Source organism: Pogonomyrmex barbatus, unplaced genomic scaffold (assembly GCF_055798465.1).
Source record: "Pogonomyrmex barbatus isolate J1 unplaced genomic scaffold, ASM5579846v1 scaffold4, whole genome shotgun sequence".
Classification (NCBI taxonomy): domain Eukaryota; kingdom Metazoa; phylum Arthropoda; class Insecta; order Hymenoptera; family Formicidae; genus Pogonomyrmex; species Pogonomyrmex barbatus.
Window position 1 is genome coordinate 10,613,521 of NW_028297138.1, and position 24,496 is coordinate 10,638,016.

A 24,496-nucleotide genomic window follows, 5' to 3' on the forward strand; every position below is an offset into this window, starting at 1 on the left:
TACACCTTTCTGCACTCAAAAAAAAATAACGAAATACGATGTACAATGAATGTACACTAGAGCTATGATTCATTTAGCGTTACAAATGCTTTGAAGTGTTTGACTGAATTCAGAATAAAAAAATTTTATCGATTAACCAATCAAAAAATAAATGCTTCGAAGCTTTTATAGCACGAAGTGAAAAGCAGTCTGATTCAGCCATAAAAAACAAGTGTCATTTTTTTCCTAGAACAGAGACGTGGACATTTTTTGTTTTTTCAATAGTTTCCATATAGGGAGAAATTATCTGATCGGTTGTAATTACCTTTCTCTATCTCAATCGAATTTACATAGCGCATTAATATAATTTTTTCACTACCACTGACCATACAGCAAAATTTTTCAATGTGTTTGGTTACAAAATAGTGAATAGAAGTTTTCAAGTCTCAATCTCTCTCTCTCTCAGTTTCAAGTCACAATTCTTTATTTTATAATCAATTAATTATGTTCAGAAAATCTGTCGTATGCACAATTAATAAAAGACTAATTTTAAACTACGTTGTAATGGCTGTAATATAAGTTTATACACAATGAGCATGCAATTTTGGATATGACATTCGAAAAATCGATGGGAAAGGCTGTATACTTATATATACATGTCATAAATCGCTCTGTTTCATCCTGAAGTTTGAAATATTAACATAATAATAGAATCAAGTGGACAGAAAACATAGAGATCAAAAATATTACATATATTGTACAATGGAGTACTTATATTGGTTATTTGGAGTAGGCAAAAATCAATATTTTAAAAATTAATTAAAAAAAAATCGAAGAGACATGAAATCGGGACGACATCTTTTGATCGCAATGTGAACTTGAAGAAATATTCAAGTCAAACGTACGTATAAGCTACCTCTCTTTATCTTTACACGCAAAACGTTGAGATCGTCGCGGCAAACGTTTCAATTTCTTTGATTTCAGGTGAGTAATAAAAATCGATATCTTCGTTTCTTGCCGTCGCGAGGTTATGCAGTAGACTTTCAATGTCTCGTTTTCAAGTCTCGTTCGATTATTGATAGAATAAAATAGTTCACTCCAGACTATTTACTAAGAAAACTTCAGCCGACGATTTACATGTACGAGAAACTTGCCGGAATGATATCGTATATGGAAACATAACCTGACTTGAAAACGTGTATCGACCGATTTGTTTCACGAAAATTTAATTGCTAATATAATATAATTTAACTTTTCCATTGTTTTTTACTTTATATTTCGAAAAAAATAAAAATTTACTTCGCAATATTGAAGAAGATTTCTTATAAGTCAAACTGTCATTTCAAAATATTCAATGGGAAGAATAATTTTAGCACTTTTTTTTGCTTTTGAGAAACATATTGATTACAATATCACTTGTATGAAATTACATTAAATTATTAACTATATTAAGATTTCATTTTCTTTGCTTAGAATAACATTTATTTTATCATAATTAATATGATCTTTTTTTCTTTTATTAACTTAAAGTTCATTAAGCAGCAGAAATGTCAGGCAAGCGAGCAGCAACAACAGAATTGAATCATGACAATTGGAATGAAGAGAGTGAACCAGAAGATGCAGGAACATTTGCATTAGCAGCGAACGATATACTTGAGAAGAGAGTTATAAAGACAGCAAGGCGTCGTTTACCATCAAAAGATGTAAGTGCCTTGACTGCCTTGTACTTTGATTATATTTATCTCTGTCATTGTTCTATATGAACTATTTTAGGGAGCTCCGGTGAAGAGTGCATTTGGGACATTTAGTGGTTTTAAAACCTCTCCTGTAACGAGTCCGTCTCCATTCAGTTTTTTAGCTAATGTAAGCAATGCGTCTAATACAACTGATACTTCTTCTGTAGCAGTGACGACTGTAAATACGAACAATAGGCAAATTGCAAGCAATGGTTCTTCTAAGACTTCCAAGAACGATGCTGATAAAAGGGAAAACCCTACCAAATTGCAGACACTATCAAATACAAATACAAGCAAGAAGACTTCTGTTGAGCAAAAGAATGAGAAGACAAAAAAACACTCGTCGGATTATCACGCAAAATTGAAGGGACTGAATGAGAGTGTCGCTACATGGATAAAAAGTCATGTAGATGCTAATCCATTTTGTATATTAACACCTATATTTAAAGATTATGAGAGATATTTGAAAGAGATTACATCAAAAGAAGAAAGTACCAAAGCGCAGACCTCGCACATTGCAGAGCACACAAAACAGATTGCATCGAACAATAGCAAGCAAGATATAAACATGGAAAAAAAATTAGAGAAATCGCCATTTGGCAATTTGAACGCGAATACAAACTCCCCTTTAACTACTGGCACGGAATGGAAACCAGAAAAATCGATATTTTCTAACATAAGTGCAAATACTAAATCAATATTTAGTAACACAGAACAGAAAACAGAAAGCCCTAAATCTGTATTTGGTACAGATATGACTTCTGATAAGAGCAAATCTATTTTTGGAAACATTGACTCGAATGTTGCTAGTAAAAGTATATTTGGCAACACGAACGTGGAAAGTAATCCTTTCTTACACAAATCTGCAGTTTCAGACAGTGGAAAGACAGATGAAGAAGAAGCAAAATCTAGTGCGAAGTCTGTCGCTTCTACTTTTCCTACCTTTAGTTTTGGACAGAGTTGTGCTACTAGTAATGTGACTGCTGGATTTAGCTTTGGAAGGTAATTTATTAACATAATTAGGTTTTTTTATGTAAAATTAATATGAAAATATATATATATTTTTTTTTGTAATTTACAGTGCAAAGCCATTTTCATTTGCTCCTCAAGCGGTAAAACCGCAGGACTCCGAGGATAAAACTGACAATGAAAATAAAGATGAGGAAGATGAGGAACCTCCAAAACCAGATTTTAAACCAGTAGCTGAAGAAGGTGCTATTTATGAACAAAGGTAAGTTGTACATTTTAATTTATAATTGTAAAGACAAATTATACAGACCTTTTTAAAAATTATTTATTATTATTATTGCAGTACTAATGTTTATTATTACTATTATTGCAGTATTAATCTTATGTATTTTATTAATCAAATAATTATCAACTAATAATTTATTTATAATTTATAATTTATAATTATAATTATAATTATAATTTATAATTATAATTTATAATTTATTTTTTTATAGGTGTAAAGTTTTTGTGAAGAAAGACAACAATTACAGTGACAAAGGCGTTGGAATGTTATATCTGAAACCAACACCAAACGGAAAGACACAATTGATAGTACGTGCCGATACTGCTTTGGGTAATCTGTTACTTAATACTCTGTTAACTCAAAGCATTCTCACCAAACGCATGAACAAGAATACAATAATGTTGATTTGCCTACCGATGCCAGATTCCTCGCCACCACCAGTCCCAGTACTATTAAGAGTGAAAACTGATGAAATCGCGGATGAATTATTAGAAGCATTGAATAAACATAAAAAATAGAAAAAAAGTTGCGCAAAATTTGTTTTGCGTATTCGAACAAAGACTTTTTTTGATGTTATCTAATGAATAACGAAAATGAGATGAATGCAAATACATACATAATGAAAAATTCGTTTATTAATCAGCATAACGATTTCGTGTTGAGCTTTATTCGTCATTCCATAAAATGTAAATTACGCGATCGCCTAGGAACTTAAACATAATCATTAGAAGCGAAGAATTATGGATAAATATCAATGGTAAATGTTTTCCAGTTGTTATTTCATTAACAGATGTATAAAAACATAATTGTCCTCTTACTAGACTTTTCTCTAATAAGAGGTACTCTAATAAGAATTCAATGATTCAAATGATTTCTAAAAATTTACAGATATGCCATTATTTGACTGTGTTGCAAATTTAATTAATAATGTGATAATAATAATTGGAAATATATGTATATAGTAGAAATACAATATTGTATATTATGTACGAGGCAGTTTATGTTTGTGACAGCTGCTGAAATATTCTGTACTATTATTAGAAGTAATTGTACTGTTACAATTAATTACAAATGCAAAAAAAATTATATAAAATTGTCTGATATCTTATAAAACAAATTCCTTAATTTATAACTTATAACGATTTGTACAAAAAGTAAAAAGATATTGGATATTCCTCTGCTAATATTATGTTGTACTTAGAATATAATTTATGTATTACGAGATAAAGATTTAGAGACATATTTGGAAATCAATCAACATTCAGGACAGGGAAACATTCATTTTACAACTTGTAGAGTTATAAATTATAATTTTTTACTCTGTCACTTTACCTATAGTACATTTGTTATACGTATTTAATTATACGAAATTATTATATCTCAAAAATTTCTTCAGTTTGATGAAAAGGTATGTTTTCTTTGGATTGTGATTCGAATTATAGACAATTATATAAATATATAAAGAATATATTAAATGAGATATGCTTAGTAATATCTTCATAGTTCACATGAGAAAAACATCAGCATGAATAATTTTTAAACGCAGATTTAAATTCAGCAATAAATTTTCTAAATTACATTTGCACTGAGAGCCTCTCCCTTATAACAAATTACAATAATTTATATAAATCGAATGTATATACAAACTTAAAAATTTACTTTTAGATTTTTAAGAAATTTAATTTTGCTATTCGCACACATACTAATGTAATTGACTAATAGTCAATTTCTCTTTATATAAATACCTATAATCGAATAGTACATATAGTACATAAAAATCTGAAAAATGAACATTCTTAAATATTTAATAATTAATGTTCACTAATATTATCCAACAATATATGAATTTTGTTCTAAAATACTTTATGAATGCACTATTAAAGAAATTATGGAATACATCCCATATATACAAAATATAATTGCTTAAATCGTACATGCATATTGCGTAGACATATATTTTACATGACAATATATTAATATGGCCTATACAAGAATGAGAAAATACAGAATTAGTTGATTTTCTAAAAAATATCGTGTCGTGATCGTTTGTTATACTGTACAGTGAGAATATATAATTTGTTTCTTCTTCAAACTCTTTGTGCCATAAATGGCGTTAGAGGACCCATCTGCCCTAGGCCTACTTGAATATGTTGCATATGAATTTCTACACAATTTTGAAACACCTGCTGATTCTGTGGACTGAGTTTCGATCTTATCTGCTCCATCGTACCTTGTAGTACTTTAAGTTCATATGCATTTCGATCAGAATCCGATAAACTCTGCGATAGAAAAAATAAATTTTTTTTAGTACCAGACAAACGGAAAAAAATACATTTATCAAAAATTTTAATTGTCTTACTTTCACTTGTAACATTAATGCAGTTAAATCTGTTACCAATTGAGTCATCTTTCCTGGTGCTTTATCATTCATTATGTTATGTTTAGCAACCATATCTGCCGCTTCCTGTCTGCATTTTTCTCGAAGATGTGACGGTGCTAGCATTGCCGCCACGCTGGGTTCTGGTGCCATTTCTTGACATAATTCTTGTATGTCGTTCAAAAAGTCTTGAAGAGCTCCATTCATTCTCTCCAACTCGACAACAATTCTAGAAATGACAGTATAGTATATTAAAAACATTTTATGTTAAGTGTATTTTATATTATATATATTAATAGAATTTTTTATATATTTTTAGCTACTCGTACCCTGCATATTTTTTTTCAAAATCGGGAAGAAGCGATTCACCTAGGGAACGTTTCTTTTCAGCTTCTCCGTTCATCTCTTTCAACTTCTTGATTTTATTCTTCTTAGTTGTTAATATTTTATTCACTTTAACCATAAGTTCGAGTAATTTTAATGGAAAACCATTCATCGTGCCACCAGTATTCTTTTTCGGCATGGACACAGAGGCATTGGATATTAAAGGATCGTTGGTCAATCGTGGAGATAACTTCATCATATATGGAGGTGAAGGTACATATTGTAAAGGCCGTGGTCTAAACTTCTGAGAGAATGATGCCACACTGATCGTCTCCGGTGGTTCGTTCGACTATTATGAATAAAAAATAAAAACTTTTATTTGTTTCTTTAGGATGAATAATCACATATTAATATAAAAGCATGTAAATATTTTCCTTAAAAAATGAACGACATACCAAGACTTCATAATCAGGGACACTATGTGTTCCAAGTCCGGCTCTTTCGAATGTAATTCTATAAGTATTATTGCTGGTATCGACGGCATCGATACTTCCAGTGAATAGACCATCTTGTGGTTTCCTTAATCTTGCCGTCACTTTTGTACCAATTACTAATTGTAATGGTATTTCAGGTGGTAAGTCTTTGAAACTGCTTATATCCGTCGTTTTTCTCTGCTGCAGCATCCGTATTTTCTGCCTCTTTCTTTCCAGCTCACGTCTCTCCTCCTCGAAGAATGATTGTGAACATCTTCGTGGCTTGCCCATCATTCTTCTAATTTTACACCATTCCACGCGAGTGAGTTTACGAGTTTTCAATTGTGGAAACGATTCTTTTAAACATATCATGAAATCGTTATCACCTTCAAATAATATCCTATGAGAAACATTATTATGCAATATTATAAAACTTTAAATACTATAATTGCTTGCGTTATTGCAATTTGCATTATTACTTTTGTACGTACTTGTCAATATTGCTATAAAACCATTCATAACAGACCCATTTATGTGCCTTGGGTAGTTTCAACAAGTTTCTCAGTCTCATACCAATCTTCTGTCCTATTTTACGATCTGGGGATGTAGGCTGTGGTAGCTTATCTGGTTCTTTCTCCTGCTTGATTGGAGTAGTTACAGGAGTTGTTGGTTGCGAAGATGAACCTGTACTTTTTGGTGTGCTCGATATCTTATTCTGTCTCTTCACTGGTGATGGTCGAATCATTTTTTTAGGAGATTGTTTCGCATCTGCAGTTAAAGGATCCTTCTTGATTCTGTGAACATAGTAATACATATTTAATCGATCGAAAAATCGCTCGTTTATCCATCTAATTGTCATTAATCTTTATTTCTAGATACAAGAAGAATAATTCACCTATGATGTGGATGATTAATCAAGACATCGTCATAGAATAATTTATTTTTTTTCCTGATTCTTGCTGGCATTCCTCTGCGATTCAGCACTTGTACCGGTTGCGTTGGAGGATTTGGTTTGGTAGGTGGTTGAGTGCCTACCCTCTGTAGACCTAAAGCCGCAGGCCCCAGTTCTGGTATTGGTTCTGATTCTTCGGTATCCATTTGTTGATCCATTGAGTGATTCAAACTCAGTTGTTCATCTGTATCCATCATATCGTCATCTATTATCTCCGTTTTAATTTCATCAACAGAAGGGTATCCACCATTTTTTATTGATAACAATGCTTCTGCGGATTCATCTGAAAAAAAAGTTGTTCAAATCATATATATGTATACATGTGCAATGGAAAATTTTTTAGGATTCAGATTCATTCTTTTTTTAGGATTCAGATCCATATTATATGCCTATGTATATGTATATATTTATATATAGATGTATATATATATATGATTTACAGATGAAGACATCAATGTGAAGAAAAGAAATCATTCCAATCATTACATATCTTCATAAAGACCAGCAATGTACATCTGACGCGTGCAAATTTGTATCGCACAAAGGAATAAGATCTAGGAATTTTTTAAAAAGTTATATACTCGAGCGATCAAATCTGCAAGTAATAACTAACGCATTCGTAAAAGCGGGAATCGGAGCGGGTCGATCGCGCGAGACGAAAGGACGCGCGTCTGTTCTCGCGCAAGTCGTGTCGGTCAAAGATAAAAATTAAACGACAATAAATTGACAATACGAAAAATTCGCGGAAGTATCGACCGTGCAGAAGTAGCAAACGGTCGAGGAGGGTGACATAACCAAACTCGAGGGTTTGATAAACAGTCCGACGCGGACGGGTGGACTCGCGTAGCGAGTCATCAGACGTCGCGGGTCGGTGCCGCGGGTCAATCGAGCGCGCGGTCGCCTCGCCATCGGATACGACGCGAGGTAACGCTATCGCGGAACCACAGCGGAATGTCCCGCTTGAATCGCGTGTTGGTCATTTTTGAAATTTTAAACCCGATCCGCACCCGATCGCCGTTCGAACAGCGATTACGGCCGGCGCGGCCGCGCCAGCCGGCGGCCGGCCCGACGGACCGGTAAACCGGGAACGCGGATTCCACGGGCGTCGGTCCTCGATGCCATCCGCCGTTGTCTGTCTTGTTAATTTTGCCGAAAATAACGCAAAGTTTACTCACTTTCAACTACGTCCGCCATGTTGACATCAGTGATGCATCATGGGTACGTACTTCCGACTCGTACGAGTTCACGATCCGCCATCTCGCGTGGCCGGACCCGGTTGGCGGTTCGTCGTTCCCGGAAGTTGGTCGCCGTCTCGGCGAAAATTGGCGGTTTCCTACTCCGAGTGCCGCGTCGCGCCGTTGTCTACCATCTGAGAATCCCGGAGCGTAAAGAGTTAATTATTCTTCGAATGACATTATAAGGAAGAATTAGCAAACTTTAGTGCCACATGAGCCGGCAGACACTAAACGTCGAACGATGCCGTGAGAATTAATTCCTAAGCTCTTCAAACAATTCACTGATCATTCAACTCATAAAAAGATTTAGTTAAAAATTCAAACACGATTTTTTTTTTTTTAGAAGAACGGTTACGTTTAAGTTGGTACACCTTGACGTCACTTCTGTCGGTGATCATCTCGATGTTCAATCTTTGTAGCTATATTTCGTCGCGCGTTCGCATTTAAAATAAGATAAATATTTAATTAATTATCAGAAAGAGAAAAAGAAAATATAGATATAGAACAAAATGTAAAAGAATTCAATTGTGTAGAAGAAACAATTGACTCTGTACCGTATTACAGTTTCTATGCTCAGAATAAGTTATACGGGGGTCGTTGGAAAAAGAAAGATAAAAAACGGAAGTTTACATATCACGACTTGTTAGCATGCGCACTTTTTGACCGCTTACTTCAAGCCGTACCGTGGACGCGATATTTCTTTGTTGCATCATAATTTTTTTTTTCAAAATCATGTATATTGTCACTTAGTTTTGTCAACATTATGTATATCATTTGGATCATTGTTACATTTTTAATGCATCTATATGGTTGCGTGGCTGTCGACGGTGCACTCGTAAGTGTTAATAAATACTGTAGAGATAAAGACAGACTAATTACGTCCGAGGAAAATGACGAGTATTTGCTCATCGATGCTGCGAATAATACGAATATTATGCTAGCATGTCGTCACTGGTAACGATAGTCAAGATATTTAGTTAGAGTAAATGAATAATATGATATAGTTCTTTTTTTTAAATTATAGAGTAACTCTTTAGCTTGTTAATCAAACCAATCTAAAACAGAATTAATTACGATAGTTTCTTCGAGATGCAGTAAACTGTTGAGGATTCAAATTTTTGCAGAAGTAACGAGCACGAAGACTCTCAACCGAAAATTTGGTACTATCAAGATCGATATCAAGAAAAACCAGAAAAGGAGGTTGAGTTAGGAATGGATAACAATATTTCATACAATAGAATTTATACCATGCCAGATCTTTCTCTAGTTATAAAAAGCTTTACGGAACTTGATACTGGTATCTATCGCTGTCATGGCAAGGAAGGACAAGAAAAAGAAAATAAATTTAATTACAGGATTGAACGTATAATAAATCAATCAATAATAAGTGTATTAATTGACATAACACTTTGTTTTGTTGTAAAACTTAATGAATTACAAAATTAATGAATTTATATATTTGGTTTCATTATCATTTCAGCATATTGAAATTAATATTCATTTTTATCTACAATAGCAATTCTCAAAGATATTGGTGGCGAGTTTGTAGAAAAGGGAACTATAACTGAATGGGAAAAATATCACGAAATTTATTTATGGCCTGTCACTACAAGATTTGCAGTAAGTTAACAACTTAATTAATTATAAACATAATGAAAAAAAATATATATGTTATATATATGTTATATATTTTATTCTTGCATTATATTTAAACAAAGAATGGGGTAGCTATTTTACTTAAAGTCACCGTGATGTACTTATTATATTGCTAATGATGTTCTAAATTGACATGTTAAAAGAATATGTAATATTGAAAGAAAGAATCTCTTAACAGGTCTCAAAAATGATGGATTTAGCAGATATTCGTGAAGAGGGAGTAATTCTTCAGGTAATTTCTGAATGGGGTCCTTGGAGTTCATGCAAAGAGTGTGTAAATAACCGCGGCATTAAAAGTAGCAGAGGCTACTGCAGGTTAAAACGCAGCATAAATTCGGTATGTGTTGTATCTATATTTTTATCCTTCTCACTATTATCTTAATGAATTTAAAATTTTTCTATTACTATTTTGTCAATTATTTTATTAATATTTATTATCTTAGACAGCGATAGAAAAAAACGATTCAATCGTTATTAATTTTTTTCGACGATCTCCGATGCTTCCTTGCAAGTAAATGTTTGCGATATCATAATTATGAATCACTAACAGCAATTTTTTATGCAATAACATGCTATATTTTAATAATATATATTCACAGATCCATCCTGCTTCAAAATAAATTTCCTACTATCAGCCGTGTTATACGATATTTGCCGGAATTTATTTTAACAGAATCTTGCAAGAAATGTCCACGCGTAAAAAAAAGAAGAAAGGGCGAAAAGTTTCGCTATGCTAAACGATATGTTCTCGCCGAAAGCGCACATCTTGCCATATCTTGTCCAGAGTAATTTGTTCAAAGAATTTTTTACAATTTTAAGAATTTATTACAAACATTTATTACAATTTATTACAATTGAATTTTTTACAAAATTCAATTCTTTTATATCTAATATATCGCATTTTATGCGAGTTGGATATTAGAATAGGAAACAAGTAAAATATTTTGAATATAGATCAAGCACAGCATCGCAAGTAATTTGGAAAAAGGATACGCTCACTTTGAGAAAAGGAACAGGTCAATCATTTCGCAAAAAAGATAAAAAAGCTCGAATAATGGTAGATGTTTTTTCAACACTTTATTTAACAGGTAATGTAAAATATATTGATTTTTTTAATTTTATAAAAGAACAATTTCAAATATATTTATTTATTTATCTAGATGTATAGTAATATTTAGTAGTTTCTGCAGGTAATAAATTTTATTGTACGTATTCTTTCTCGATAGACGTATCTAAAGAGGAACAAGGTAACTATACTTGTTACGTGGATAACATTAATATGATGCGGCTGAAGATTATTGTGGTATCTAAGACTCGGCTTTTGACGCAAGGTCGGTTAAAACCCGCACAATGAAAATTTATTATAAAATATATAATGTAATAATTATGTAGATAATTATGTAGAGAATTACAAAATATTAATAAGTTTTATTAAATAGATAATTGTAAAATGATTAGCATTTCTACAGACAGATATCAAATTTTTATAAATTTGTTCATTATTTTCTTACAGCTTTTGTTCGGCATTTGGGTTATTTAGGATTCATAATCTTTTTAACTTCACTCTGCTATTGTGTGGGTATAATAATAACCTGCCGGCATAGAACTAAATTTCACTTTTTGCCGCAAGATGATCCAGAAGAAGAAAAACTTCTTGATTAATTTCTTCTTAATTTGAGGTATCATATTTTTATCATGTAAAATGTATATTTTCAATGTTATTGTAAATAAGTTTATTAATGTTTTAGTATTGTGTGATAGACTTATCGGTTATCGATCGAGAATGCTTCACGAGGCCTCGTAGCTATCTCCTTCGTATTTTCTCAATGCGATCTTCTTCGGCATGCGGTGACCTTAAAGTCGAGTGAAAGGGGGAACTGGTAGAGACAGCTACGAAGCGAACGTATGCGTTTCCAGACAGTTAAGTTTAGTTCCAAAATGGCTGTGTCGTAGCTCCCGGCTCATTGTCTACGGTATTCATTAACAGGCTAGTAAATCAATCACGAAAAGACTGATCCGAGATTAAAAGCGAAATAGAATGAGAGTTCGAACAAGTGTCCAAGCGATCATCGCAACTATCTGGATAATTGCGCTTCAAGAATGCGCTGGTGAGATTCTGTCGCAAGTTAAAGAACTTTCTCAATTATCTACATTCTTCTCAAAATTTTTTATATCCTTAAATATCTTTTTAACAAAATGATAAATAATATTTGATAACATAATAAGTAATAATTAGCAAATACCAAGTATTCAGGAAAATATATTTGATTAGATTAGAATTTTTCTTCGTGTCATACGTAATGTGATTTTTTTGAGCAATGTAAAACAAAAGAATACTATAAAATATAAGAAACTTCCACAAGTCTCTTATATTTTATTTTCAACAAAAATATTTTTCTTTAGTTAATAATAAATCTAAAATAAATCTGGTAATTAAATCTGGTAAATATTAATTTTTAATATCTTATGAATAAAAGAAATATTTTTACATTATGTGAATTAATGTTTATTAAACTACAAATTATGTTTTATATTATACTAACAATTTTGCTTCTCTCAATGCTTCAAGTTATAAGAAATTTCTGCATTAATCGATGTCTATTATGCAGCGCGAGTGAAATGACGCTCGAGCAATGCCAAGTAAAAGTGACAGTCTCGTTCATCGCGCTGTTATAGGCATTTTTCGAAGATGCGTAAGCTGTAGGTCGCGTGGAGACTTGGGCTCGTGCAAGGATCCTTTCACTATGAATTCTACGCAAATCACACTCGAAAAAGGTGTCGACGCAGTTCCATGCGTTTCCGGGTGGTGCGGAAAAATTATCGAGAGCCAAAATTTAAACAATGGTAAGTTATTACACTCTTAGTAAAATTTATATTAATATTACATTATTAATAAATTAATATATTAAATGATAGAAAAGATTTCCCTACATTAGAAATCAATGCAACTCTATTATTTCATATAAATTTTTATAAAATTGTAAAAAATTTATATATTACAGAGTATGGTACTGCCACACAGAGATTGTGCTTCCAGCGAGGTCCCGATGACAATGAAGAAAGATGCGCGTACACCGTATGGAATTATAAGAAAGTGTATATGTGTCTCTGTTACGGAGATCTTTGTAACGGAACAACGAGAACGACTATCACTAGTAGATTTTTAATAACGATAGCTATATGCTTAACACGATGGCTTATTTGAAAATATATATGATACTCCATCGTGTGGTTGGACTAAAGTGATTAATCTTCTTGTGAGCCCTTTGTAGAGAATATAAGAATCTTCCTAAGAATTAGACGAATGTGTGTGTAAGTGTGTACAAAATAATGTGTTCTTTATAATACATATCATAAAATAATCACAAATAAGGCATGTTTTAATATACATGTATTTCTAGAGATATATATTTTTTCATCTTAGTTAATTAATTTTGTTAATTAATTTTGTTAATTAATTTTGTTAATCTGAAATCAATTCGAGAAGAATGTACAAAAATCCACCATTAAACGTTGACACAGCAATGGAACATTTTATATATTATTATTATCAATTAGAAGTTTAAAAGAGATTAATCTTGAATATATTATTCCTGTCTCCTCCATGAGAATGCGTATTAGTTTTTAATTTGTTATACTTTGTTGCAGTACATCACAAAATTCTGCAAATTATAATAAAAAGGATAGGAAGGCGTACTGCAAGTTTATGTTCGAATTTTCGAGCCCAGTAATCTAGATATATAGTAGAGTATATCTAGATACAAGTAACTTTCATCATTCTTAGCTTAGTCTCTTTCCATCCTTTCTATAAAACGGAGATCTGGGATTCAGACTGCTGAGAACGTGTCCATGTAGACCGTTCAGCCTTCTCTCTTCCTGATTTCGCAGTAACGCTCTTGCGTGCGGATAATCGTCGAAGAAAAGCTCACCCAATCCATAGAGATACTTAACTGCCATCATTGCTTCACGATTGGTTAACAAATACGGGTCTCGTCCTGTAATCACAACACTAATATATAGAAACAAACCGAATCATGCACAAATATAAAAAGATGAGAATTAGAATATGTTTTGTCCAAAACATAAGTATTATAAAGTACGAATTAAAAAATACGACATAAAAAGACAGATGTACATGGTTTTGTATCGTTGGTCAGCAATAAATATTCGCTTACCCTGCGACTTATAAAAGTTGGGATGACTATGTCGTGCCTCGTCCCAACTATATCCAAGATCATTAACGTCAATCGGTGGCAGGAAAACACCAACCGGCCACAAGGATTCAATGTTTCCTGAACTCGTTATCGGCACTACCTGCCGTAAGTGATTCTGCCGTACATTCGTTCTGTAATTGTAATCTGTAAAAAAGAATTACAAATATAAATTAATCTCACTCAAGTGATCAAAAAGATGATTAAATGATTTAAAGAATATAGATTTTTAATTCTGACGATATTACACTAAAATAATTGTTGACAAATTATAGAAATAAAGTAATCACCAAGATCATTGGAATGTTTTGCTGTGCTTCGTCGACCGATTGAAATGAATGACTTCTGGGCTACCGTCCGATCCCCTGAAAACGAATTCGAATAAGTAAAATCTCGACTTAGTACGATATAAAGCATTATTGCGCAATTGGTAGCTAACCATCTGTTGTAATGCTATGCTCATACACATCGGGAGGCGACACAAATTTCACGTGTACGTTGGCGAGCGGCAGAGAACTGGCCACAGTCACCGTAAGAAACAACAGTATAATCCTTATCTGGAACCAAAATAGTGATTTATCTTATTGCCGATATATCGTGTCGTCAAAGCCATTTCTGGATTGCTAAATTGCAAAAATGTGAGAAAAAAATTTAGAAATTTTATTTTACGATTTTTCTTCAGAAAAAATTTCGAATTTTTATTAAAAATGTGAGATGGAATTAGATTTACTGAGCTTTGGAAGTCTTAATTTCTGTATTCCTTATTAAATATGTATAAGGTACGATATCTATAAAGTACGGTACCTATGAATTTCTAACTCAAGAAATAATACAGTTCAACCACAATATATAGTTGCCGAAACCCGATACATTATGAGATTCTGAGAATATAACTTCCGCAGAAAATTTTTTTAGAAACAATTATATATCATATTGCGCACTTAGGTTTAAAGATATTATAAGATGTATGCGCGTTATTTTCATAAAGATTTGTTCTCAAAGAAAACAAAAGTAGCCGGCGGCAACAATAAAACTATTTACTTTCTAAATTCTGATATCAAGCTGGTAAATTCAAGATATCAAGCTGAGTTATTGTTCACGAGCTATTGTTAAAAAATTACATTTATAATATATAACATATATTATTATTATAAAATGCACATAACAAAATAACAACTATTAATATATAATTATAACAATTTTTATAGATGCATGTTAAATCAATTAGCAATACAATATATGCATTATTATTTTTAAAATTATGAAATATTTATACATTGTATTATTTGGATCTCTAGAAAAAAATCGGTCCAAATTTAATTAGAACTCAAGATTATTTTAGTTGGATTATATTATCGAGTCAGCCTGGAGTGCTTCTATGTCATAATACACATATAGACGACAGATAAATCTCTTTTTCTTTTTGATGAATCATCACATGATGCAGAAAAGGACTGTACAAAATAATATATATAACAAAAATGTGTCAAGGTAAATACATTTCTAAAATTCATTCTATGCAAGTTCATATATGAAACTTAGAGTCGCATAATAGAAGAGAAAATTATATAGTTACCTTTCAAATTCAATCTTCGAAATATTATTTAAAAAATCTATAAGCGACATTTTATTAATACATAGAAATATGTAAATATTAAAGAAACGTATCAATTAATTATGTTATCAAAAGAATTACAGCTAATTAGATCGTTTATATGAAACGATTAATTTAGAAAGTTCATGTTTTATAAGAATATTTTTATGAAGACAATTCTTGCCATCAACTATTAAACGTTAATGAAATACTTCATACGTAAGAGCTTAATAAAAAAAAAAAAAACGGAATAGCAATGTTGATCAATAATTCATTTGTTTATTTTTGTTATGTAATATTTTTTTGTTGTGTGTTTGTTTACAAAGAATTAAATTATTATTAATTTGTAATATCTATTTTGTTTTTTAATAGATTTATAATCTTTCATCATAAAATATCGATATTCTTGCTCATGAAGAAATCTTGAGAACGATGTTTTATTACTCATTACTCTTTTACGATCTTGTGGTTATTAATTTCTAAACTCATTATTCTTTCTTCTAGATTCTCGAGACAGGCATCTGGGCTAATTTATTATAACATAAACTTGATGTAACGTTACATCGGAACACATTACATCATTTCGGCGACCTGCTTGCGGAACGCTGCCCTCCCTTGCAAGTCTACAAAACAGACTTTTCCCACCAAGGATTGGAGCCAGCAACATTGCGCTTTGAAAGGTAATATTTTTAGCGACTGCGACAGTAGTTACATTATATCTCCGCATACCATCGGTACTCATACACCATCACGAACTAAGCGCGCCTACGCCTCGACAAAACGCTTTTATGCATTTGTGTATGTACATTTGTGTATGTGCATGAGTGTTGAGTTAGTCCTCGAAGAGACTCAATATATATACACGTGTGTTCGGCAATGCGTATCAAACTCACCCTTTCGCCTTCCTTTCCGCTTACCTTCACCTGGGAATACATTCGGTCGCTATTGAATCCGACATTTGAAATTCAACAGTGTAGAAACCTTGTGTACATAAGTAGTATTTCTGCATTGATAGATTATCGATTGGGAATCCAAGTATTCCGACAATGGAAAATTTGTGAAAGTATAGAGTTTTGAAAGGGCGTGAGATCTCTTTTATCGGGAAGAATATTCAGTTATCGCAACAAATTTAGACACAACGTTATGCAAAAATAAATTAATTATATGAAATAGAAAAGTCCTTTATATGTTATATAATTCTTTAAATGTTATTTCATTTGTTTATAAATGTTTCATGTATTGTTTATGTAAAAAATAATTTATAGTTATTTAACATTTTATAATCGATCAAGTGAAGAACAAAAGATTTTGATCTCGATTCTAGACAATTACTTAATGACTTAAATTACTTTTGCGTGACGTGTTTTGATTAGCAACAAAAGTATTGGGACACAGCGAACGAATGAAAAAAATGTGTGTGCTGTAAACTGAGAACGATCCCATTCACGTGATACATCACGATTTGATTAAGTAACAGCGAGTGTTCGCAATGAAGCAATTACATTGATACACACGCACACACGTGCATAAGAATTTATAAATACGTGCATAATGCACTTAGTTACTCTTCTACCTTTCTAATGTTATATTAAATTCATAGATAAATTAAAGACTAATTATTTGATGTGAATTGTAATAGCGGTTTAAAAAGTAAAGAATATAAATTATCTTCGTAATGAAGTTCTTTTATCAAAGTTAAGAAGTAAAAGTTGAAGTGGAAGATTGCTTCAATTATTCATTTTTCTCTGTAAATTGCATAATAAATATTTCTGCAGCAAATCTATATATCGCTAGAAATTGTAGTCTCATCTTTGATATCAAAATATGCTTGAAAATAAAAAAATTATTCAAAATTTATTAAATTACTTAATTAATTAAAAATACGCTTTATGGAAGATTATTATGTAAATAGTTTATAAAATTAAGTTTAAAAAATTTTTATAAAATTGTGCCGAGTAACATTTCACATCTAATAACGCTTTGTTAAGATTTTAGATTTTAATAATGAGTCTTTGAAGTATAAATTTCAAATTAAGATATTTTTTTCTGAATATTTAAAATATTCCAGAGAGAATTAGCGTGAAGAAAATTCCCGCGGGATTAATGGCAATTAATCGAATCATAAAATAACCTTTTCGTAATCTTTTTGAAAATTTGATATCCTGAGAAATAAGCAAAAACATTAAAGTTATTAAAAATTTTCAGATCGAATGAATATAGCCACCGATGAATGGTCAAGGAATCCCGCAGGTCACAGGTTCGTCCCGTTAAACGTCACTCCACCCACCATCATCATCGTCGCAATCGATCGTCGTCCGCCGATTGAGATTCCGATGAGACGAGGATAACGCACACCCGTCCGGATCGGTTTGCAGTCACCGGAGGCGAGGATCTTCTCTTACAGTGGACTCACGAACTCTCCAGGATCCAGTCAGATTTCGCGAGACGCCTCGTGGATGCGGTATAGGAACTGATTCAGGTCGAACGGAGAACGTCAGTGACCGCCGACGCGTGCATGAATTTCAGCATCCCCCTTCTCGTTACCCGCCACCCGCGTGCATACATGTGTACCCCACCTGCGTGTAACTCGACGTTTCGCGGAGGCTCCCGAGGTAATAAAGGACTAACTCGCAGGAGATCACGGCGAAGCACTTTCATCTCGCCTCGAGATCGCGCGGTTACGATCGAATTAGCTCGCTTGCGAAACTACGTCTGCGAACGCGCTGTATTTTTCGTCCCTGCGGTCACGAGTCAGCGAAAGAGTTCGAAGTTTAAGAAAGCACACATTTCGTCTTAGAACGGGCGGTTACACGATTACAGAAAGATAATAAATGTATAATGTAATCTATAATTAACATAAGTTAGCTGTAGATAGATATATAGTAGATGTATAGATTACAGACTTCAGTTCAGTCTGTTAGATTAATTTATTTCCATTTCACGCTACATTTAGAGCGATTCCAATCGAATTCCGATTAAATTAACCGGATTTAATTAACTTGTCAAGCAATACTGTAATATATACTAATTTCGTTAATGTGAATGGGATAATTAATTTTTTATTGTTTGATATATATGAAAAGAAAGATTGGATCAGAAACAATAAGTTAGAACTTTAGTTTTATTTTGTGATTACACCGATTATGTTAATCAGAATTCCTACTATTGTAATAGCATCTTGATAAGTTTTATATAATCTCGAATGTGTGAGTAAATTAAAGATTGCCGAAAAATGCGAGCATTGCGTATTTCTTAAGCGAATTAGAGCATAGTGATACTATCGCTGTATGTTGAATATTCAACTTTCTTACGGATGCGATTCAATTGTAATCGACTTGTAGACGCTAATTAATTAATTATATACGTGATGACATTGTTGTAATGTTGAGCCTCCGTTTCTATTGTTTTATGATGGCTCGCAGATGGCCTCGTAGACTCGAATTCGCAATCTGATTTCCCATTTAAGATAAATTGGATTTTAATATCAATTGTAAAAAAGATACATAATTAGTTTTAAAAAAAGTAATATAAAGAAATTTGCAATATGCAATTGCATACTTATATGTGGCATAATTTTTTTAAACGTTCTCAGAATCTACATGTGCTGGTAGGGATTTGAGATTCCAATTAATAGAATACCAAGCAATTTCTTGAATCGTGCTTATAATAATGTCAATTATAATGTTATGTAAAAATACTGTGAATACTGTTTTTAGTTTCACATTGTATGGCCCTTCGAGAGACCGTTTGCGAACGAGAAATGCGGCTTCGTCCGCCAGCGAACGGTTTAAACGTTTGAATTGGAACGCGCGTACATCGCCATGGCGAGATAACCGTCGCCGGAGTTCCGGTCCGTCGCGCGCTAGTCGCGAGAGGATTTCGCGGGCGGCCGGAGTTTATGGGTAATATTTCCCAAGATTCTTTGTGGTGTACTGGCATATGAGAGATCGACAAAGATTCAATTCAGCGCGTGCGACTGAGCGAGCGAATCGTGTTGTGTTGCGTCGCGTTGCATTTGATTGTATCGCATCTCGTCGCATCGCGGCGCGGCGCGTCGTGACGCGTTGCGAGGCGTCGTTTTCCGTCACGTCAACACGAGACATCCTCGATCATTCCTCGATCGTTACTTCGCGGTATCTCAGTCAGTCTCCTTCGATCTCATCTTGGATGGCTGTGCTCGGACGGGCGATGACGAGACTTGTCGGAGTAAAATGCAGTTCGACACGTCCTGGGTGCGACGCCATGCGTTCGGATGTCCCCTCGGGTGTCGATCGCGTGCGGGCAAGATGCGTCGGCGCCGACGACAGCGGATTGTTTACTCGCTAAGTCGATCGCGTCGTCATCGCCCTTATCGCGAGTATGATACAATCACAATTTGCGCGGTGAGGTTACCACGCGATCTCGTGCTCAGGGAGAAACGAAATCGTGAGCAGGATGTCCCTTTATCCAGCGTCTGTCAACGATGAATATTCTCTGTTTGCAGCTGGATAACAGTCGTAAGGGACGATGTCGGCACAAAATGCGGATCTTCCGAGTTGCACCGCGAGTCAAGAAGAGGAGGAGGAGGAGGAAGAAATAATTCTACATGATCCTGAGGTACATAAGAGATAATATCATGTAAAATAATTTTAAATGGATTGCTTTGTATCAGCCTCTATCAATAAGCTTAGCACTTAACAACAGTGAATAATTAATTTTATTAATTGAGCTATTTTAAAAGACAAACAATTATTTCTATCTAACTTAGCCAACAACTGTTTTATTTATTTTCTTATCTCTAACCTGTTATGTTATTTCTGATAATTGATACGAAGTGAATTCAAAATCAGCCTTTATCTTACATATCTATGAGACCAAAAATCTTGTGATTTTTTTGAGACTTTAATCTGAATTTAGTGTCAAGTAACTTGCACAAGTTGATGACATTTAAAACCTTGAAAAATATGTTCTAACATATATAATTGGTTTCAGAATAATCCTGTAGATATTCTGGAATGTCTATCGGTTATGATCAATGATGATGAGAAAGATGCTAATCAAGTACAGGAACTTATACTGGATGATCAATTGTTTGGGACAATGGTGACCACGATTACATTGCCTGATGGGACTCAAGCTTTTGTTACAAATAATCTCAGTGGTATTGGTTAATATCATTTTGAATTCAATTTCTAAATGCTATTTAAGTTAATACAAAAGAATGAGAGTCGAAGAAAAGAATAAAAAACAGCATATTTAATGAAATTTGAATATTTGCAGATTCAGAGTTTAAAACACAAGCATTACAAACATCACTTGAAAATGGAGATACCATCTTGCTGCGAGATTTATCAGAACTTGGTGATGGCAAGGCTCTCCAATTGGAATTAGATCCAGCTACATTTGTACAAGCTGAAGATGCTACTACTGAAAATGTAGAAAATACATATTCGCAAGTAGAATTTATCAATGGTACTGCATATATGGTAGCCAGCCGTGTGGTAGATGAAAATTTATGGGAGATTAAAGATGGGAAATTGAAAAAGAAGGATCCCAAAATTTTAATCAACAAGTTATCCGATGCAAAAATTAGACATCCTTGTCCTAGGGAAGGATGTTCTAAGGTTTACAGCACGCCCCATCACCTCAAAGTAAATTTTCCTTGATTTTAATTTTTCAAAATTATAAATAATTTGAAAATCTTGATTTAAAAATATTTAATTTTTTTTGAATAGTAAGATTATGAAAGTCACAATATTTTGTATTTAATCTTCTTTTATAGGTCCACGAGCGATCGCATACTGGCCAAAGACCATATAGATGTAATCATCCGAAATGTAAAAAGAGTTTTTCAACGGGCTACAGTCTAAAAGCACATTCGCGGACGCACACGGGCGAGAAACCATACAAATGTACAAATGGAACATGTAACAAGAGTTTTAAAACATCGGGTGATTTATTAAAACACGTGAGAACTCATACAGGGGAACGTCCCTTCGTATGTCCGTACAATGGTTGCGGCAGATCGTTCACCACGAGTAATATTAGAAAGGTACAGATAGAGTTGCAACGTTCGACGCCCGTCAAAATGTTTTGTTGTAAAATTTAATGGAAGATTCATATTTGATAGGTTCACGTAAGAACGCATACCGGTGAACGACCGTATCAATGCACGCATCCGACGTGTGGTAAAGCATTCGCTAGTGCAACAAATTATAAGAATCATATACGAATACACTCGGGCGAAAAACCTTATGTTTGTTCTATTGAAAACTGTGGCAGAAGATTTACTGAATATTCTAGTCTATATAAACATCATCTTGTAAGCATTTTATATCTATTAATGATATTAAGAGTATAATACAATACTGATCAAACAATGTGCTGGTTTGTGTGAAACTTATTTCTAGATAGTTTTGTCTTTGTAGGTACATACACCGCAACGACTATTCGAATGCACACTGTGTTCCAGAAAATATCGTCAGAGCAGCACGCTGATAATGCACAAGAGAACAGCTCATTCGTTGGTCGATAGTGACGACGGTGTCGATACATTTTTGCAGGATTCTCTTGAACCCTCTAGTCAGAATAAAAACAAAAAAAAGATTATGAAGGAAACCGTAAGTATGCAGATATAAACCTTGACTTATTCTATATTTTGTGCAATTATGTCTATATAATAATTACGCAATTAATTGATCTTAATAGCATAAGCTGGTAGCGAAAGATAAACAGATCCAGATTTCCAAAATGATCGACAATGCAAACGAGAAAGAGCCACAAATTTTATTGCTAGGCAATCCTTCGCAAATAGCTGCATTACAGGTGTGCACAAGAACTTGATATATTTGTGTGATATTATTTAATGTATATATATATATATATATATATCTTTCTGTAACTATTATCTCGAAAAAGCCACATTTCTGCATTTGAAATTTCAAATACAGAAGATCGATCTGGATGAAAATTTCGATGATCCTGGCATCGATACAACATTCGAAGGATTGAATATAAAAATCGAGGACATAGAGTTCGGCTGGAACTAATGCAAAAGGAAAGAAATGCGCGACGTGTAATGTAACATGTGTGAGGAAAGTTATAAACATTAAATGTTAACAATTTTCGTTAACATTCATGAATATGCTTTAACCAGAGTAAAATCAAATAAGCATATACAAACTAAAAAAATAATGTTAAGCAGTATCTGCGGCACCTATGATAGCTGTGAGCTCAAATTTAAGTTTTTTATTAGTTACATAAATTTATTAAACAGAAATATACAATAAATGCATCAATGATTTTTTGTAATAGTGACAGTTTACATACAGCAGTTAACATCACATAAAATGCTCGTTTCGGATTTGAATTGATTTGATTGGTTGGTTCTAGATTGATTCATAATTAAATTTCTGATAAAAGAACTTTAAGGAAACATGTGATTCTTTTCATTGTTGCATTGAATTTAATGATCTTAGCAAAATTATATAGATCATTATTCATATTCTGAACATAAGCGAGCAAGGTAAGATCTATTGAAAAAAAGTGTATAGAAGAGATTAATATTTACACAATCTCTGATTATGTTCTTAAATTGAAAGCAGTGCCTTACTGAAAGTGTGAATGTGGAAGAAAAATATATATTATATTACATTTTGTCCATCTATAGTTATCAAGCAGTATTTTTTTTTTTTCACACAGAATTATATAACGTTAAACTAACTGAGTTATCTGTACTTGCTATAAATATTTTTTTATTAATCTTTAAATTAAAACAAGAAATTTATTCATTCAGTTTTATAATATAGACTATTTTGTACTTGGTTTTATCAGAAAAGCAGCTATTGAAAAACTATCATAGTTTCATTAGAAATACATTGTAATTTTGTTTTATTTTTAAGTTGACTTTGAAACATTTTAATCTTATGATATATGTGCGAATGATAGTTATTATTTTATTATTTGTCCGATAATCTGCACAATTAACCAAATAGTTAAATCTGACAAAAATAAGTGTTAACAAAATATGACTGCAGAAATCGAGTGGAATCTAATTATTTAAATCAGTACTAAGATTTGTAGTTCTGGAATTATTTAAATAACTTTTATTTAAATGGCACTGCTAACATTTCACTTACTCGGTAATTTTTATTTTGCGTTGCTAACAACTTATTTTCTGAAAGAGAAAGAAATACATATTATCAGCTTGTTTATAAAATTTGCAATGTCAAATCATGTAAATGCAATTTAACAAATTATATTGTTTTTTCACGTCATTAAATAGGACAATACGAGTCAGCGTAATTGAATGTAGTACATGTAAGAAAAAAACGTTGTACATATTGATAACGAATTGGACAAAAAAAAATGTCGTGATTAATACTAGATTTTATTGCGAATTAATATAAGAAGATAGAAATTAAGACATATATGTGATGACATACTTTATAACGATGTCGAACGAACGAGATGGATATAATATTTATATCACATAGTGTTTCAAGAAAGTCGAGAAAAATATATGTATTATGTTTTGTACCTTCATTTTTTCGAGATTTATATATAATTTTTTTTTCCTCGATATACCTATCACGAAACATTTGTGTAATATTTCTGCGAATAAAATTACTTGATAGAAATAAAAGAAATTTATGTGATGATTGTGATATAAACTTTAATTAAAGTTTGAAAAATTAAATTTAAATCTTCAATATTTAGGAAGTTA

The 24,496-nt window shown here is 32.6% G+C and overlaps 6 protein-coding genes and 1 long non-coding RNA gene across 31 annotated transcripts; 5 read left to right on the forward strand and 2 right to left on the reverse strand.

Annotated features, from left to right (window-relative positions):
* The first annotated feature begins 650 nt into the window (after positions 1-650).
* Nup50 (nuclear pore complex protein Nup50) lies at positions 651-4,063 on the forward strand. Of its 5 annotated transcripts, none has more exons than XM_011648153.3 (5): positions 651-963; positions 1,522-1,682; positions 1,753-2,717; positions 2,797-2,946; positions 3,182-4,063. In XM_011648153.3, exons 2-5 carry the CDS (start codon positions 1,527-1,529, stop codon positions 3,486-3,488), a joined length of 1,578 nt encoding a protein of 525 aa, XP_011646455.2. In that variant the 5' UTR covers positions 651-963; positions 1,522-1,526; the 3' UTR covers positions 3,489-4,063. The 5 variants fall into 5 exon arrangements, with proteins under 5 accessions (XP_011646455.2, XP_088937124.1, XP_011646453.2 ...); XM_089080998.1 differs by having other exon boundaries at positions 651-880; positions 1,510-1,682; XM_011648151.3 differs by having other exon boundaries at positions 654-963; positions 1,510-1,682.
* Positions 4,064-4,260: 197 nt separating this feature from the next.
* LOC105433058 (protein lin-9 homolog) lies at positions 4,261-8,409 on the reverse strand. Of its 4 annotated transcripts, none has more exons than XM_011648143.3 (7): positions 8,272-8,409; positions 7,040-7,379; positions 6,636-6,938; positions 6,127-6,544; positions 5,677-6,020; positions 5,330-5,576; positions 4,261-5,249 (listed from the first exon to the last, which is right to left on the reverse strand). In XM_011648143.3, the coding sequence occupies exons 1-7, from the start codon at positions 8,288-8,290 to the stop codon at positions 5,058-5,060; spliced, it is 1,863 nt and encodes a 620-aa protein (XP_011646445.2). In that variant the 5' UTR covers positions 8,291-8,409; the 3' UTR covers positions 4,261-5,057. The 4 variants fall into 4 exon arrangements, with proteins under 4 accessions (XP_011646445.2, XP_088937121.1, XP_088937119.1 ...); XM_089080995.1 differs by lacking the exon at positions 8,272-8,409 and adding an exon at positions 8,104-8,244; XM_089080993.1 differs by lacking the exon at positions 8,272-8,409 and adding an exon at positions 7,710-7,851.
* Positions 7,882-11,887, forward strand: LOC105433059 (uncharacterized). Of its 12 annotated transcripts, XM_089081000.1 has the most exons (11): positions 8,450-8,577; positions 8,675-9,285; positions 9,459-9,694; positions 9,848-9,951; positions 10,166-10,324; positions 10,431-10,498; positions 10,587-10,772; positions 10,942-11,075; positions 11,214-11,318; positions 11,501-11,666; positions 11,736-11,875. In XM_089081000.1, the coding sequence occupies exons 2-10, from the start codon at positions 9,095-9,097 to the stop codon at positions 11,647-11,649; spliced, it is 1,332 nt and encodes a 443-aa protein (XP_088937126.1). In that variant the 5' UTR covers positions 8,450-8,577; positions 8,675-9,094; the 3' UTR covers positions 11,650-11,666; positions 11,736-11,875. The 12 variants fall into 12 exon arrangements, with proteins under 12 accessions (XP_088937131.1, XP_088937132.1, XP_025075576.1 ...); XM_089081005.1 differs by lacking the exons at positions 8,450-8,577; positions 8,675-9,285 and adding an exon at positions 7,882-8,020 and having other exon boundaries at positions 9,456-9,694; XM_089081006.1 differs by lacking the exons at positions 8,450-8,577; positions 8,675-9,285 and adding an exon at positions 7,891-8,020.
* rtv (QVR superfamily protein rtv) lies at positions 11,751-13,517 on the forward strand. 4 transcript variants are annotated; one of them, XM_089081017.1, is made up of 4 exons: positions 11,752-11,890; positions 11,975-12,095; positions 12,664-12,831; positions 12,990-13,517. In XM_089081017.1, exons 2-4 carry the CDS (start codon positions 12,026-12,028, stop codon positions 13,190-13,192), a joined length of 441 nt encoding a protein of 146 aa, XP_088937143.1. In that variant the 5' UTR covers positions 11,752-11,890; positions 11,975-12,025; the 3' UTR covers positions 13,193-13,517. The 4 variants fall into 4 exon arrangements, with proteins under 4 accessions (XP_088937144.1, XP_088937143.1, XP_088937142.1 ...); XM_089081016.1 differs by having other exon boundaries at positions 11,757-11,907; XM_089081018.1 differs by having other exon boundaries at positions 11,751-12,095; positions 12,597-12,831.
* On the reverse strand, positions 13,364-18,582 carry LOC105433057 (uncharacterized). The gene is made up of 5 exons (XM_011648142.2): positions 18,080-18,582; positions 14,638-14,755; positions 14,489-14,563; positions 14,163-14,345; positions 13,364-13,982 (listed from the first exon to the last, which is right to left on the reverse strand). The coding sequence occupies exons 1-5, from the start codon at positions 18,086-18,088 to the stop codon at positions 13,768-13,770; spliced, it is 600 nt and encodes a 199-aa protein (XP_011646444.2). The 5' UTR covers positions 18,089-18,582; the 3' UTR covers positions 13,364-13,767.
* LOC148935791 (uncharacterized) lies at positions 14,752-18,132 on the forward strand. Its single transcript, XR_016140188.1, has 3 exons — positions 14,752-15,689; positions 16,297-16,472; positions 17,998-18,132. It is a non-coding gene; the product is annotated as an uncharacterized LOC148935791 (long non-coding RNA).
* Positions 18,583-19,581: 999 nt separating the features above from the next.
* LOC105433056 (uncharacterized) lies at positions 19,582-24,315 on the forward strand. Of its 4 annotated transcripts, none has more exons than XM_025219786.2 (9): positions 19,582-19,694; positions 20,276-20,388; positions 20,764-20,938; positions 21,052-21,422; positions 21,554-21,823; positions 21,902-22,093; positions 22,200-22,391; positions 22,480-22,596; positions 22,722-24,315. In XM_025219786.2, the coding sequence occupies exons 2-9, from the start codon at positions 20,299-20,301 to the stop codon at positions 22,818-22,820; spliced, it is 1,506 nt and encodes a 501-aa protein (XP_025075571.2). In that variant the 5' UTR covers positions 19,582-19,694; positions 20,276-20,298; the 3' UTR covers positions 22,821-24,315. The 4 variants fall into 4 exon arrangements, with proteins under 4 accessions (XP_025075571.2, XP_025075570.2, XP_025075572.2 ...); XM_025219785.2 differs by lacking the exon at positions 19,582-19,694 and adding an exon at positions 19,701-20,174; XM_025219787.2 differs by lacking the exon at positions 19,582-19,694 and adding an exon at positions 19,701-20,149.
* The last annotated feature ends 181 nt before the right edge of the window (positions 24,316-24,496 follow it).

What these genes read in the sequence shown, in the direction of transcription:
- Nup50 (XM_011648153.3), top strand. Translation starts at nt 1,527, where the DNA reads ATGTCAGGCAAGCGAGCAGCAACAACAGAATTGAATCATGACAATTGG. An exon ending in GCTGGATTTAGCTTTGGAAG is followed by an intron (nt 2,718 to 2,796) that starts GTAATTTATTAA and finishes TGTAATTTACAG; the next exon opens with TGCAAAGCCATTTTCATTTG. An exon ending in GGTGCTATTTATGAACAAAG is followed by an intron (nt 2,947 to 3,181) that starts GTAAGTTGTACA and finishes ATTTTTTTATAG; the next exon opens with GTGTAAAGTTTTTGTGAAGA.
- LOC105433058 (XM_089080992.1), bottom strand. Translation starts at nt 7,579, where the DNA reads ATGATTGGAATGATTTCTTTTCTTCACATTGATGTCTTCATCT. An exon ending in TTTGAAAAAAAATATGCAGG is followed by an intron (nt 5,577 to 5,676) that starts GTACGAGTAGCT and finishes TGTCATTTCTAG; the next exon opens with AATTGTTGTCGAGTTGGAGA. An exon ending in CATTAATGTTACAAGTGAAA is followed by an intron (nt 5,250 to 5,329) that starts GTAAGACAATTA and finishes TTTCTATCGCAG; the next exon opens with AGTTTATCGGATTCTGATCG.
- LOC105433059 (XM_089081000.1), top strand. Translation starts at nt 9,095, where the DNA reads ATGTATATCATTTGGATCATTGTTACATTTTTAATGCATCTATATGGT. An exon ending in TAAAACGCAGCATAAATTCG is followed by an intron (nt 10,325 to 10,430) that starts GTATGTGTTGTA and finishes TTATTATCTTAG; the next exon opens with ACAGCGATAGAAAAAAACGA. An exon ending in TTCAACACTTTATTTAACAG is followed by an intron (nt 11,076 to 11,213) that starts GTAATGTAAAAT and finishes CTTTCTCGATAG; the next exon opens with ACGTATCTAAAGAGGAACAA.
- rtv (XM_089081017.1), top strand. Translation starts at nt 12,026, where the DNA reads ATGAGAGTTCGAACAAGTGTCCAAGCGATCATCGCAACTATCTGGATA. An exon ending in TGCGCTTCAAGAATGCGCTG is followed by an intron (nt 12,096 to 12,663) that starts GTGAGATTCTGT and finishes GCGCTGTTATAG; the next exon opens with GCATTTTTCGAAGATGCGTA. An exon ending in GAGCCAAAATTTAAACAATG is followed by an intron (nt 12,832 to 12,989) that starts GTAAGTTATTAC and finishes TATATATTACAG; the next exon opens with AGTATGGTACTGCCACACAG.
- LOC105433057 (XM_011648142.2), bottom strand. An exon ending in AAAACATTCCAATGATCTTG is followed by an intron (nt 14,346 to 14,488) that starts GTGATTACTTTA and finishes TCTTTTTTACAG; the next exon opens with ATTACAATTACAGAACGAAT. An exon ending in CAACTTTTATAAGTCGCAGG is followed by an intron (nt 13,983 to 14,162) that starts GTAAGCGAATAT and finishes TTGTGATTACAG; the next exon opens with GACGAGACCCGTATTTGTTA.
- LOC105433056 (XM_025219786.2), top strand. Translation starts at nt 20,299, where the DNA reads ATGTCGGCACAAAATGCGGATCTTCCGAGTTGCACCGCGAGTCAAGAA. An exon ending in AAATAATCTCAGTGGTATTG is followed by an intron (nt 20,939 to 21,051) that starts GTTAATATCATT and finishes GAATATTTGCAG; the next exon opens with ATTCAGAGTTTAAAACACAA. An exon ending in GTCTATATAAACATCATCTT is followed by an intron (nt 22,094 to 22,199) that starts GTAAGCATTTTA and finishes TTGTCTTTGTAG; the next exon opens with GTACATACACCGCAACGACT.